This window comes from Leuciscus leuciscus (genome assembly GCF_965113295.1).
Source record: "Leuciscus leuciscus genome assembly, chromosome: 1".
Taxonomy (NCBI): Eukaryota; Metazoa; Chordata; class Actinopteri; order Cypriniformes; family Leuciscidae; genus Leuciscus; species Leuciscus leuciscus.
The window spans coordinates 65,497,844-65,513,061 of NC_138725.1; the positions used below are offsets into that span (position 1 = coordinate 65,497,844).

Here is a 15,218-nt window from a genome sequence, read left to right on the forward strand (position 1 = left end):
CGCCACGCAGCTGAGCTGATGGAGATTTGCCGTTCGATCGGTAAGATAGTTAACCTCGTTTAAGCCTGCATAGCCATTCCTACTAACGTTACTACTACTGGCTAACTTCAGCGCGGATGGCACAGTAATAAAGAAGTAAACAGCGTAGCTTTAAATAAACATTATTAAGAAGTAAACAGTGTGACTTACCGATTCAGTTAACATCCAGAGAGTGTGTGTTTGTTTATTTTTAAACCACAGCCCATTATGTCAGAATGTTTATTTTTAAACCACAACCTTTTAAAAATGATATATTTAACGATATCTTTAGCATTTCTCACCCAAACAACGTCAAACTTGGCACTGCACTTTCTCGTTCCCGTGGCAAGACACCTGTCAAATTTCAAATCCATCGGACTAACGGTTCGAGAGATATATGGTTAACAGACATACACACACACAGACAGACAGACGTTTCTGTAATTTATAGATAGATATATCTAGCCGCTAGATTCTAGCGCCCCCTCAGCACCTGCGTTAAAAAATTATCTGGCGCTGCCCCAGGTTTTAACGGCCCACGTATTAAAAAATGGTCGGGTTTAAATCGTGCTCGGGCTCATAATTACAGTTAATGTGTCGGGTTGGGCCGGGCTCGGACACAACGTGCATGGGCTCGGGTACGGTCAGGCTTGATTTTTTGAGCCCGATCTAAGCTCTATTAGTAATGAACCGACAGGAGACAGCGGGCTCTTAACATGGAAGCTTTACTGAAACTCACATTCCCCGAGAACGTTCCAACCAATATATATTTTTTTTTTCTGCATTAACATATTACTGCACTGATAGTTTCTCATTCAGTCCATTCCCTCCATTTCTATTTTTTTTCTTCTTTTTAATAAAACTCAGTGTCTCTGTAGGAGAAAAAAACACAGGCATTTTTTTGTTTTTTGTTATTACTATGTTTCAACAGAAGAAAGGGAAATAACATCAGAATGGACAACAACAAGTCAAACTCTAAAGGTTTAGTCTTAATGGTGGTCTGATCACCCTGCCCACTCTGGCTGTGAAGGAACTGCTCTCAGATGGGAACTATCAGACTGCCCTTCTACAATGCAAGTTTTGTATGTGCTCTGTGGCGTTTACTCACTGGGAGAGTAGTTCTGATGTTCCGTCCCATCAGGAGTTGAGCAGGTGAAGCTCCTGCTGCTAATGGCATAGCTCTATAAGACATGAGTCCTTTGTGATGGTCCTCACCTTTACGCAGTAGTGCTTTAACAGTTCTCACTGCTCTTTCCGCTTCTCCGTTGCTTTGAGGGTAGTGCTGGTTAAATGATGGAAATCATAGTCTTTTAGAAAAAAAGCAAAGTCCGATGCTGCAAACTGTGGGCCATTGTCTGTAACTAGGACCTCTGGGACCCCGGGGGCGAGCAAACATCGCTTTGAGTTTCTCCATCAAATTTATTGATGCTGTTGAAGTGAGTGAAGCAACTTCTATGTAGCGTGAATCGTAGTCTATCAGCAGAACATAATTACCCTTGTTCCAATGGAAAAGATCTGCTGCCATTCTCTGTCATGGTCGAAGGTAAAGGAGTGGTCAACAGGGGTTCTGGTTGACTGTTTCGCTGACACGTTTCACACTGACTTACTTTGTCTTTGATTTGCTTTGTTATACCTGGCCACCATACTGACATTTGCGCTCTTGCTAAGCATTTAGTGATGCCTTGATGTCCCTGGTGCAACTTCTCTAGGACTTCTTTTTGCATACTGTTTTTTTTTATATCCTTTCATCAGCAAACCCTCTGCAATGAGCAGGTCATGACTGTATTGCCAAAACGATGCAAGGTGTGGTGGAAACACTCTTTTTTCCATCCCAGCCCCTGCACACAAGAGAACTTAGCTGTCTGCACACTTCATTCTCTTCCTGAACCCTCTTTATTTGAGCAAGCTTGGTAGGTGTTGCTGGCAATTGTTGAATGGCATGATCAACACAAACTTTTAACTTTTTAGGTCCACTTCAGATGGGTTTCAGATTAGTGGAGCTCTGGAGAGCGTGTCTTCTGTGATCAGATTTTTTCCAGCAACGTGCATGATCGTGTGGGAGAACCACAGGAGTCGTAGACAAAATCTTAATATGCGTGGAGGTAGGTCATCTAGCGATCTCGAGCCTAGTAGACTGGCTAATGGCTTGTGGTCAGTCCTGACTACAAAATCCATTCCAAGAAGATAGGTTTGGAATCTTTCACAGGCCCAAGTGATTGCCAGGGCCTCCTTCTCAATTTGTGCGTACCTTTTCTCCGTAGGTGTCATGTTCCTCGAGTTGAAAGCAACAGGTCTCCATTGACCTGTAGGCTGCAGCTGAGATAGTACTCCTCCTAATCCAAAGAAAGATGCATCAGCTGAAACTCTGGTGTGTCGATCTGGACAGTACTGTGCTAGTACTGCCGAAGAACTGAGTTCTTGCTTAAATTTTTCAAAATGTTTAAGCTCTGGCATTTCTTTGATGGCTTTCCTTTTGTCTGGGTTAGCTCGTATGCCTTCTGTACTGACAATGTGTCCTAAGAACCTAACTTGAGGCACTCCAAATTCACATTTTCATTCAGTGTCAACCCTTTCTGTTCCAGGTGTTCCAGACCTTGATAAGTCTTGCATCATTTTCTTTGCGTGTAGCACTGAACACCAGGATGTCATCTGCGTGGCACAGTGTGCCCTCCAGGCCCTCAAGCAGTTGTGTCAAACGTTTCTGAAAGTGTTCAGGTGCTGAGGAAATGCCAAACGGAAGGCGGTGAAAACAGTATCTTCCATAAGGCATAATGAAGGTAGTGAGTGGGACCAAATGTTTATACAAAGGAATCTGCCAGAATCCAGCAGTATCATCCAACTTAGAGAACACTGTTGCGCCTGACAGTTTAGCCAGTGTTTCATCAACTGCAGGAATGTCTCTCTCTGCAGGCATTGTTGTTTAGATGTGAATCTTATTTTTTGGCTTCGGCACTATCACCATACCTGAATACCACTCAGTTGCTTCTTCAATGGGCGCTATAACTCCTATTTCTTGCATTCTTTCCAGCTCCTCTTTGACTCTGTTCATCATGGGCAACGGCACTCGACGAGGGACAGACAGAGCAAACGGATTGGTTAACTCTTTGAGTTTGATTTTGTACTCTCCTTCCAGTCCTTCCAAGTCCTGTGAAGACTATTTGGAACAGTTCTTTGTAGTTTGGGTCTGATGTTTGAATTGCATCCACTGTGTGAAGTAAGTCCAGCTCTTTTATGGCAGGTAGTCCCAGGAGAGGGGACACAAGTCTTGGTATCACAAACACTGGGTGTTTTATCTCTCTTCCCTGATGACAAAGTAATGCTTCAAACTGCCCTCTCACCTGTATTGACATGTTGCTTGGTCCACACAGCTTTTTGTTCGGCGGGCTGAGAACACCGTGGCTCGTCTTTGAGTACATGCTCTCTGGGATGGCTGTTACTGCTGCTCTTGTGTCCGGTTTGAAAAGAATTTGCTCACCGTTCACTGACATCTGTCGAATTCTAAGACTTTATAACTCCCAGGAACACAGTCTCTATGCTCTCTGTCTCATCACAATGATATATTTCCTCCAGTCTTTTCTGTGTTTTGCAGACTGCAGCGAAGTGCCTTTTTTCTTGCACTTCCTGCACTCAGCTCCCCTCGCTGGACAGCTGTTCAGTGAGCGTGCTTGTGGCCTTCCACATCTGCCACATCCCTTGCTGGCTTCATTGTGTTTTGTACTGTCTGGTCGTCTTTGCGGTCCTTTTTGTGCAAATGTCCATGTTTACCTCATTTGAGTCACCGCTTGCTTGTCTTAAGATCGCCTGCTGCTTTTTTATTTCTTCACTTTGTCTTATCTTTGTGATGGCTTTAATTTGTGTGAGCTCGGGGTCAAGCTGTGATCTCTCTGACAATCCGTGATCTCTTATGCCAACTACCAGTCTGTCTCATATCATTTCCTCTTGAAGGACTCCATGCTGGCAATTTTCTGCTAGTTTATGAACTGCAGTGATGAAAATTTCAGCTGACTCACCCAGTTCTTGGCACCTCTTGTTAAAATTAGCCCTCTCGTAGATCACGTTGTGTTTACATATGAAGTATTTCTCAATCGCTTCTTTAACTTTGTCATATTTCTTCATGTCTTTTCAGAAAGACACAGCATGCACATGATATCATCAGCTTTGTCTCCCATTGTGTAGATAAGTGAATTAACTTGATATTCTTGACTTCTTTCACTAATTCCCGCTGCTATGCGGAATCTCTCGTATCGTCTAATCCAATTTGGCCAGCTGCCAAAATCATTGAAGTCGAAATGTTCAGGCAGGCTTATTGAGAACAAAGTATCCATCTTAAATGTTTACCTTGGTGCTGTTTTCTATCGAATTTTCACATTTTCCCTCTCTTCTCAGTTGTTTACATCGTCTCGGAGCTCACTCACACTCTGTGTCTGTTTCGTAGTGCCGATCGCGTGATCTTGTTTGTTTCATCGAAACTTCACTTACAAACTCTAATTCTCACCGCTCTGGTGCGGATGACTGTCATCTCTTAGAAAGCGAGGTAAATCTGAGACCATTTTAGGTTATTAGTAATGAACCGACAGGAAACAGCAGGCTCTTGGAAGATTTATTGAAACTCACATTCCCCACATTACACATCCAAAACATCCTACCAGTACAATTAGTGGCATAAACCATGAAAGAATTCACACCTTGAATGACACGGAAAGAGACTTCCAAAGTTGGCTCCTGTGAATTTAAAAACATCTAGACCTGATGTCTAAATGAAAGAACGTGCTTTAACGCTGTGTTTTTACATCCTAAGGGAATCATTCGGATGGGGCCCGCGATCTTACCAAATCTTTGCAGCTCTTTGGTGATAATATCATTAGATACAAAAGGCGGAACAAATGGTGACTTTAGTTGCTGGAGCGGATAGCAGGGTTACGGGAACATATGCTTCCTTCACCCATATACCGTTCACAGTCAAATGATTAACTAGCGCCTCAAACATAACAACTGCTTTATTTATCCGAGAGGCCGAGACAACATTCTCAAAGTCCACCTGCTCTCCTAAAACCAGCAGCAGATCCTCCACTGTCACTCCGGGCTCCGGCACACACCTGCAACCGTTGCACAATGACATGCTGGCGTCTCAAAAACACACACACACACACACACACACACACTGAAAAAAAAAAAAAAAAAACTTTTCTTTCCTACTCTGTTTTAAAAGAGAGGAGGAAAAATGCTCTCAGCAAACACACTCAGCTCCCACACACAGTCCCAGCATGCACCAGAGAGAGAGAGAGAGAGAGTGAGAGAGGGAGAAAGAGAGGGAGAGGGAGGGACATGCGTTACATGCAGTGTTGGGCAAGTTACTTAAAAAAAGTAATTAGTTATAGTTACTAGTTACTTCTCACAAAAAGTAACTGCGTTAGTAACTGAATTACATCATTACAAAAGTAACTAATTACCAGGGAAAGTAACTATTGCGTTACTTAAAAAAAAAAAAAAAAGTTTAAATATAAGAAATTTATTGGATACCCCCAATATCAAAATGAAATTGACATTAAATAGAACATCTTATTATTATAAAACATTGTACACTAATCTACACTATTTTAATGTTGCTGTGGGACAATGTGAGAGACACCTATTAACTTAAATATTAAAATATTATCATTACTATAGTGCAACAATAAAACAATAGATGGTTTAGAACTTTTAATATTTATTGCACAGACCACAACTGGCCAACAAATAAGTCTAAAAATAAATTATGCTTCTTAAGAAATGTACCAAAAATAAATAAATAGTAGCCTAATAAAAATATACATACACATACACTAGTGCATATCATTAAAATGATAAAACTCACACACCTTTACAACTGGTAGACATTCTGTATAGCCTACTTGAAGTATTTTCTTCCTCACAATAGTAAGTTTAACAAAAAGTGCTTTCAATATAATACTGAACAATGTATCAACATAAATAATAATAATACAATATAATCTTTTGGGGGTTTATTTTTATAACCTACAGAGAACGTCATCATCAGAGGTTATTTTAGCCAAATTCTAGTCGTGTTTGCCGCACGTGCTCACAACCGTCAAACAAATATGTTTGAACGTTCCCTGCAGGTTATTTTGGAGTTTATGTTATATAAACTAATTAAAACATTGCATATGATACCAATATGTTACAGAGATTATTCTAATGCTGATATGTGTAATTTATTTATAAATAAAGTATTTATGCTCTGATACATTCGGTCACTGTCGCGCACTGTCGAGCGCAGTGTTGCCAACTTAGCGCCTTTGTCGCTATTTTTAGCGACTTTTCAGACCCCTTTAGCGACATTTTTTCAAAAAAGCGACTAGCGACAAATCTAGCTACTTTTTGGACAAACCTCAGTAACCTCCAAATGTTGCCAGCACAGTCCTGCGAGCGCGAGGTTTGCGTTCTCTTTGCCACCACACACCTCTCTCTGCGTCTACCCTGTTCAGTGAATGGCTGAGAGAGGAGCAGCAGCACGGAACAGACGTGAATGAGCAGTGTTGTTTCCACGGACGGACTAATCACTTATCTTTTGTTTTATATTTAAAGAATTTAGTTTGACCATTTTATTTTATTACTTGTGCTTATCACTTGTAATACTCACTATCACAATGCTTTAGTTCACCCAGTTCCCGAACTCTCTCAATTCAGATTATTTTACACATATAAAAAAATAGTCATTCAACAGCTACGTTCTATTGTCTGACAAAAAAATATATAGTAAATGAGAACAGCTTTATTGGCAATTCGGCTATATTATATTATGTTATATTATATTATAGTATGTTATATAAAAACACAGTATGTGAGCATGATTTTAACGAGAAAAAACATTAGGCAGGCAGAACGCAAAACGCCGCGATGACGTCATGAATATGCTAATTGACGTATGACGTCATCTAGCGACATTTAGCGACTTTTAGGGGAGGCGTTAGCTACTTTCCTTTGAAAATAGTTGGCAACACTGGTCGAGCGCGTTCTCGGACACACTCGGTCTCTCTCGTGCACTGTCGAGCACGCTCGCGGCATTCGCCTCGTTTTTGTCGAGTCCCGCGCCTCATAAACACTCACACACCAGAGAAAAAACTTTGCAGCTCCTATGGCTGAGAGAGAGCCTACTCGGATGAAAACCGCTTCAGTGAGCTCAATTAAAGTAACGCCGCATTTTTATTGACAGTAACGGTAACGGCGTTGTAATGGAGGAAGCAGTAATTAGTTAGATTACTCGTTACTGAAAAAAATAACGCCGTTAGTAACGCCGTTTATTTATAACGCCGTTATTCCCATCACTGGTTACATGTGGCATGATTTCCCGAGTTAAATGGCTGGGGCGGGCATTTTAATGTCATCAATCGTGCGGGCAATAAAAGCCATTGTCGAATGCACCTAGGCAGAGCATCATTTCCCGGATGTGGTGTGATTTCCGCTACCACGATTGAACGCAACTGTGGGTCGGTAAAGGAGAGCGGCTGTGTTTATGGTCGCTTTCGTGTTCTGCGTTTTGTCACAGCTAATCGGCTGATGGATCTGAGTGTGCATCTGTCCTCCTCCAGGTATGCGTTTAATTTATTATATCCGCTTATCAGTCGTGGAAGTGGTGCGAGTCGCAATTTGTGTTTTATTTCAGTTAATGCTTTGTGTACGGGGGACGGCTGTTGCAAATAGGCTGAGTAGTTAAAGGGATGGTTTGGAGTAAAATCAACCTAGGGTCCTCGAGCCAAATTATTATTTCCTAATTTGATCATCTCAAACTTTTTTTCTAAATTTACCTGGGCCACACCAGGCCACGGTCACACACACACACATAGTCATTTTTAACAATTTAATTCGCAATAAAAGAATAATAAACGCCTGTCACTCGATCAGAATCAAGCATTTAATGGATAAATCTTTTGGAATGAACCCTGTGTGTGATCATTTCAACTGAAAGGTACTTTTGATAGTAATAAAAATGATTTACGAATTTGTCACTCACTATAAAAACTAAATGTAATTTCAATAATAGAACAACACAAATATAACTTGAGAAAAGAAACTTTCACAAAGGCTTGATTGATACTCTGTCTCCTGACGCTCCTAAATTTAACAACTATTTGAGGACTTACTACCAGTATGTGAACAAGGGTTATGTATGTGAACTGGTAGGAAAAATAAGACATTGGACAAGTGTAAGGGCAACATTAAATTATCTTTCTCTGCCTCCACGTTGCCTCCATTGGGAGGATTGGATCTTCGGTTGTTAATCTTCGACCCAAATATCAAATACTTTGTAGCAAATCAAAAGACAAATTAAGGTAAATGAGGTCCTATATATATGTGGCGAGTAGGATGAGGCAGAGGGCTGTGAGAGAGCGGTGTGAGGCCGGTGGCGTGATTAATGATGAGCAACGCCTGTGCGACGCACTAGTCTCATGTCTCTCATGGAGGAGTGGAAGCATAAAAGGAGGAACAACGACAGTGAAGGATGAGAGAGCCCAGGCCTTGACTATTTTATTTGAAGTTTATGCTTTATTTTTTGTGACAGCAGTCGTCCGTGAGGGGCAGCTGTCTTTTACTTTCGTTTTGTATTTGTTTGTTTTATTATTAAAGCTGTTAAATATTCGCCGGTTCCCGCCTCCTCCTTCCCATAACAACGAACAATGTTACTATATACATATATATATATATATATATATATATATATATACACAGACAATTAAGCTAAAATGTAACACGGAAATTCTGGGAAAAAGAGGATGGTAACCCCTACTACTCAGCTTTCTCCACAGAACAAGAGCCTGCTAGCTTAGCTTTCAAAAAAAGATGGCTGACACTATGTGTACATTCTGTGAGTGAGATCCCATCCTCTATGGGCGGGCTGAAAACATGCGGGACAGCCCCTACTACTGGCTGTAGTCTTTAGCCTCTGGCCAAAAAATCCTCCAATGACGCAAAATGACGATTTTTGCGTCATCGGAGGATTTTTTCCAGACAAAAAATACATAAATCTTTCGTCTCGGGGGGATATGAGGGTAGAAAGCACGGTAATTCGAAAATACTACAAGTTTTCTACTAATACAAAGCTTAATGCTAAATCCTGAAGTATCCCTTTAAGACGATGATTAGTGAACCACACAAGGGTAAAGGGAAGCATAACACAGACATGACAGCTGCAGATGGAAAAAAATGGAGACCTAGAATTAGTAAATAGGCTAAATCAGTTCTTTTCACGAAGGAAATAGCAAAGACAGTAATAATAATGAAAGAACTTCCTTTACACTGACTAATAATTTCACCATCAAATAAGCTGATGTCAAGAAACAGTTTCAGAACTGTAATATACAAAAGAGCCCTGATAACATCTGTGATCAAATGTTCAATAACTGTGCTGAGCAACTGTCCCCAATTTTTACTTTGCTGTTCCAAACATCTTTAGATCAGCACGTTCTTCAAGTTCAACTATTACACCTGTTCCTAAGATCAACAAACCACAAGAGCTTGATGACTACCTACCAATCTCATTAACCTCTCTGGTGTCTAAATGCTTTGAAAGGCTTGATAAATGTATGTAATGCTTCTCAGCACTTATTCAATCCTTTTCAATTCACTTATTAGTCCAATAAGATAGTAGATGATGCAATTCTAACATTGTCGCATCTTGTTTACTCACATCTTGAGGTTTCCAAAAATCATTTGAAAATGTAAAAGAAAATAAGAGTCTCTAAAACATCTCACTGTTACTGATTTATCATGCAGCTCAAAGTATTATGGGTAAAATCTCTCTACAGTCTATTCTGAAACATCAACACAGTTTTACTGATCCAGACCAAACATGAAACCCAGGATAGAGCGGCTGAGTGAATGTGGTCTGGATTGTGTGGATGAGGCTCATTGTGTCAGAGACGCTGTAGAAGGACAGAGTTCCTGCACTGTGATCCACATACACTCCTATTCTTCTGCTGATGGACTTTACAGGGAGATCAGTCTGTATGTTATTGTGCCAGAATGAGGAACTGGAGGAACAGCAGTCCAAACTCCAGGACTGATCATTATATCCAAACACACACTCAATACCCGGCCCCTTCCTGCTGATGCTCTTATATGACACTGATGTATACACAGTCCCACTGCACTCAATCTCCCAGTAACAGCGTCCACACACACTTTCTCTACACAACACCTGATGCCACCGATCAAATCTGTCTGGATGATCAGGATACGACTGAAGCTCTGAGAAAGTGTTAGTAATCTCTCTGTTCCTCTCAGACAGACGGAGGTATTCATTCACTGTGTTCAGATCCAGAGTCAGCTGATGAGAATCTGATGAAGAGAAAACACATCAGAATCAGGAATTATGAATCTGTCTGATCTTTTAATGTCTCTGAACTCGTCATGAATCAATGTTCAATGTATCATCAGTGTTTCATTACAGCTGATCAGATATCCTGTGCAAATCATCATTTACATGATCAATTATAAAACTCTTCTATCATGTTTATTTCTCCTTCTACAGGAAGAACATGAACACATTCAGTGAGTTTTTCTGCTTTTTTCTTAGTGACTTACATTGTAGGAAGTCGTTCCTGATTTTCGGATTCATGTTGGTGAATGTGACTGTGGAAATAAACAGACATAAACAGTGTGAAGAGAAATGACAGATAAAATGCATCCAATTTTAATCTGATGTTATGATATTAGATGATGGAGGACTCATTTCTGAGAACAGATTAATCTCCAGATGCTTCATGTATCGGATTCGATCCTAAATTCCAATGGATTTCATCCTACGTCAAATAAGTATATATTACTTCTAAACCATCAAGGGATGTCTTTGGCTGTTCTGTAGAGTTGATGCACTTGCTCACGTTGCACTTGAATTAAAGATGAACTGTGATTTATAAAGTGGGATGCATTTAGGAAACTTATTTGTGCGTATGGATGTTTCATAAATCATAGGAACATTTCAGAAACTGTTGTATGTTCACATTTCGGATCATTCTCCACACGTCTGTATAAACGAGGCGCAGGACTTTACCTCTATCAGAGATCTTCTTGAGCTCCTCTTTGCAGAAATCCTCCAGTTTGTCTCTCAGCTGACGGACAGATTCTCTCACGCCATCAAAAGAGGAGAAAGAACTGAAGGGAACGTTGAGTTCATCTGTAGATTCAGGAGGTGCTGAGAGAGACTGGAAACTCTACAGAAAACAGAAATCAAAACTCATCATCTCCACACTTCAGCCAATAACCTGCACTATATCAGATCTGAGCGGCTCTTGTTGACTTCATTTCTCTTCAGTGACTCGCTTCAATACAGCACTTTCACACAATCAGCACATTCTTCTAATATTTATCTCTTAATGCTACAAACTCTAGTATTTGACACTTACACTCCTTGTGAAAAAGAAAGAACACTTTTAAAGAGAACCGTAATTATAACAGAAATAATGTATTTTAAAACATATGAGTGAGTGCAGATTGGATGTAATGTTTTCAGAAACTTAATTCTATTTTATTTGCATGAAAAAGAAAGTACACTTTAAAAAGAGTACCGTACTTGTAACAGAAATAATATACTTTAAATATATAAGTGTAAATGTTTGCAGAAAATTAATTGCTTGTAATTTGCAATTAAATGAATGTGGTATAGGTTAATTTTTGTATAAAATGCAAATATCTGAACTTCAGAGTTTTTTTTTTTTTTTTTTTTGCCCTGCTTAAGTTAGTCTCATTCTGCTCTCATTAAATGTTTCTCTTTGAGTCTCTTGCTCAAGTCCACTATGACCCAGTTCTTCTAGATCTACCTGCAGGAACTGGATGTGATGGTGTGTGTGTGAAAGCTGCTCCAGCTCAGCGTCTCTCCTCCTCAGATCATTGATCTCCTGCTCCAGTCGCTCCAGTCGTTCTTCAGCTCGACTCACTGCAGTCTTTTCCTGATCTCTGATCCGCTGTGTCGCCTCAGAGCGGCTTCTCTCAATGAAGCGGATGATCTCAGTGAAGATCTTCTCACTGTCCTCCACTGCTGTGTGTGCAGAGCGCTATTACACACACATCACAATCACACAGTGAGTTCAGTGAGTCCAAACTGACACGTCTCACACTTCTCTTCTTCTCCAGACTCACCTTATGAGACTTCACAGCCTCTCTCAGCTGATGAAGATCTTTCTGTCTCTGCTGGATTCTCTGACGGATCTTCATCTGCGTCTCCTTCAGCTGTTTCTGGAGGACAAACCAATAACAGCAAATGTCACGTAAAACTACAATCACAACAGAAAATTAAAGTACATAAATCCAGAATTGGAGTGGTTAAAGATCCAGCATGGTAAGGATATAACAGGTTCAAACCACAGATTAATTTCCTGAAATGAGATTATGAATGAATATGAAGCCAGTGTCAACATTATTTCAAATATGAATACTTTACCCTAAAGTTTTAATTCTGTCATAATTTACTCGCCCTCATGTCGTTCCAAACCTGTATGACTTTTTGTCTATTGCGGGACACAACAGAAGATATTTTGAAGACTGTCTCAGCCATAAATATGGTGATGTATCAATAACATAAAACCTCACTGGTTCTTGCATACCCAAGTCACATGACTAAACTTCAGGATGATGACACAAGCACCAGTGAAGTTTGATGTTTTTGATGTCACCATATTTAATTGTTATGCTCCGTATCAATGAGTTGATCAATGATTTGATTTGTGAATCAAAATTAGGCTCCTAGTTTAGAAAAAACATATACTTGACTTTAGCATATGGAAATAATATAGTTTTAAAAGAACAACTTAAGTGTGAACTAAATTAACAATTAAATGAAAATGTATTACAGATTAAATGTATATTAATAGGTTAACTTTAAAGTGTTTTTTGAGCCTCTTCAGTAGGACTTTGACTTATGGTTAAAGATTACTGTTTACTTTAAAGTTTGCTGACAAACATTTATGTATTTAAATATATTTGTATTTCCACAATTGTAATGAAGTTGCACTTTAGTAAATTTATTAACTTTAAATATGATATCAAACAACATTCTACAGTAAAAATTATAATCAAGTACTTACATGAGCTTTAGTATGTCAGTCCACACATCAAAATAAGTGCACTTCTTTAAAGCACGACAAAAGCTCATTAAACTGAAATATTAAAAATGATTAAAATGTCCTTAAAAAAAATATATATATATATTATATAGTATAATTTGATATTATAACTTTTTATAAGTGTACTTAAGTTTGTTAAGAAACAATCATGTGCTCTCTTTAAGTGCATTTACGTAGCCTTTTATTTCATGAATATTATATTATCTGCAAGTACAGGTTTAAAAATGTAGTTTTAAGATATGAAGTACACTACAGGCGCACATTCAATACAATTAAGTGCACTACTTTTTTAAAGCACTGGAGTTGTTTAAATTTAAACTTTTTCTCCTTTTTGGAGCTTGAAACTTTTGTACTTTCAATGTTTAGGCTAAAATAGATGAGACATTCTTCATAATATCTTCTTCAAACCGGTTTGGCATGACGGTGAGTAAATGAAGAAAGCACTTTAATTTCTGCGTGATCAAGCCCTCTCAGCTCATACCTGTTTCTCTGTCCTCTGTGCTGCAGTTGATACAGTGTTGTGGTTTTTATGTTCATACTCCTTACATCGCACACAAATGCACACTTGATCAGTGATACAGAACATTTCTAGCTCTTTATCATGTTTACGGCAGATCATGTCCTGCAGTCGTCCAGTGGCATCAATCACTTTGTGTGGTTTACGAGAGTGATATTCCTCATGACGGTCTAAATGAGTTTGACAGTAAGATTCCTGACACACCAGACAGGACTTGACGGCTTTGTATTTTCTTCCAGTACAGACGTCACACTCCACGTCTCCAGATCCAGCGTAACAGTCAGCAGGACGTTTAGTCTTCTTCAGTTTCTCCACCACTTCAGCCAGAATGGTGTTTTTACCTAAAGCAGGTCTTGGACTGAAGGTCTGTCTGCACTGAGGGCAGCTGTAGACTCTCTTCTCATCCTCCTGATCCCAGCAGTCTGTAATACAGATCTTACAGTAACTGTGTCCACAGGGAATGGCCACTGGTTCCTTTAGGAGATCTAGACACACTGGACACGTGAACTCATTCTGATCCACTGAAATTCTGGCTTCTGCCATTTTACTGCATGAATACAGAGAGACACAAACACACAACAGCTCAACAGCACTTAAGTTTCTGTTTCTCTGAACTGAGGAGTTGAAATAGTTTCCTGGTTTCCTGGTTCTGTGTTTGAGTGACGTGTGTGAAACAGGCGTGTCTGTAAAGCAGTTTAATTCCTCATTCCTGCTCAAAGGAGAGTCACTTTCCTGCTGTTTATGTGCCCTTCAAGTGAAGTCGAAAATATTTAAATTACGATAGTTCTGAGTTCTGAGCACATGAAAGACGGGGCAAAGTTGTATTAACGAATGAGAAACTGAATTCTAGATGATACACGAGTTGCAGAGTTGTGACAGTGGTAGGGGCGAAAATACTGATCTATAAGTGTCATGTCAGCGTTATCCTCATCGGTCAAGAGGATTATGTTCTCTCGAGGACCTGGTGTGCCTTTCACACTACACCAACGAGCTTCGCTGAATATGTGGAGGGCATCAGCCCTGCACCCGCCACAGAACCAGAGCCTGAGCCCTCATCCGCCACGCACCCCTTGCTAGCTCCTGCTATGGAGCCAGCCACCATGTCTGTCCTAATGCCAGAGCCTACCCCCAGGTTCTTCCAGGAGTCAGGGCCTGCTGCACAATCCATCCTTGAGCCAGGATCGGATCACTGGCTCATTGATTCGTGGTCCAAAGAGCCAGTTCCCATCCACGTTCCCACTCCCGAACCTTCTCCTCCTCCGCCTGTCCCGTTCTATCTGGAGTCCTTCTTACTCAGATGTTCCCACCCAGCCTCCTAGTTCTTTCATGTCAGATGGTCCCATCCTGCTCCCTGATCTGCTGGTACCGTTCAGTTCCCTGGTACCACCATCTCCCCCTGTGCCGTTCAGCTCCTCGGCTTCACCCTCTCTGCTGTTTCCATCTAGCTCTACAGCTCAGCCTTGGGCATCCCGATTCCTAGCTTGACCCTGTGTTGCAGACTCCCCGGCTGCACCTCAGGCCTCCAGGTCCATGACTCTGCCTTGCGATCTCCATTCCAGTTCAAC

The 15,218-nt window shown here is 40.4% G+C and overlaps 1 protein-coding gene across 1 annotated transcript; it reads right to left on the minus strand.

Annotated features, from left to right (window-relative positions):
- Positions 1-9,744: 9,744 nt before the first annotated feature.
- Positions 9,745-14,249, minus strand: LOC309505909 (tripartite motif-containing protein 16-like). Its single transcript, XM_082179367.1, has 6 exons — positions 13,618-14,249; positions 12,154-12,249; positions 11,835-12,068; positions 11,069-11,228; positions 10,600-10,647; positions 9,745-10,353 (listed from the first exon to the last, which is right to left on the minus strand). The coding sequence occupies exons 1-6, from the start codon at positions 14,194-14,196 to the stop codon at positions 9,836-9,838; spliced, it is 1,635 nt and encodes a 544-aa protein (XP_082035493.1). The 5' UTR covers positions 14,197-14,249; the 3' UTR covers positions 9,745-9,835.
- Between the last annotated feature and the right edge of the window lie 969 nt (positions 14,250-15,218).

What these genes read in the sequence shown, in the direction of transcription:
- LOC309505909 (XM_082179367.1), bottom strand. Translation starts at nt 14,196, where the DNA reads ATGGCAGAAGCCAGAATTTCAGTGGATCAGAATGAGTTCACGTGTCCA. An exon ending in ATCACATCCAGTTCCTGCAG is followed by an intron (nt 11,229 to 11,834) that starts GTAGATCTAGAA and finishes TGTTTTCTGTAG; the next exon opens with AGTTTCCAGTCTCTCTCAGC. An exon ending in CAAGAAGATCTCTGATAGAG is followed by an intron (nt 10,648 to 11,068) that starts GTAAAGTCCTGC and finishes TTATTTCCACAG; the next exon opens with TCACATTCACCAACATGAAT.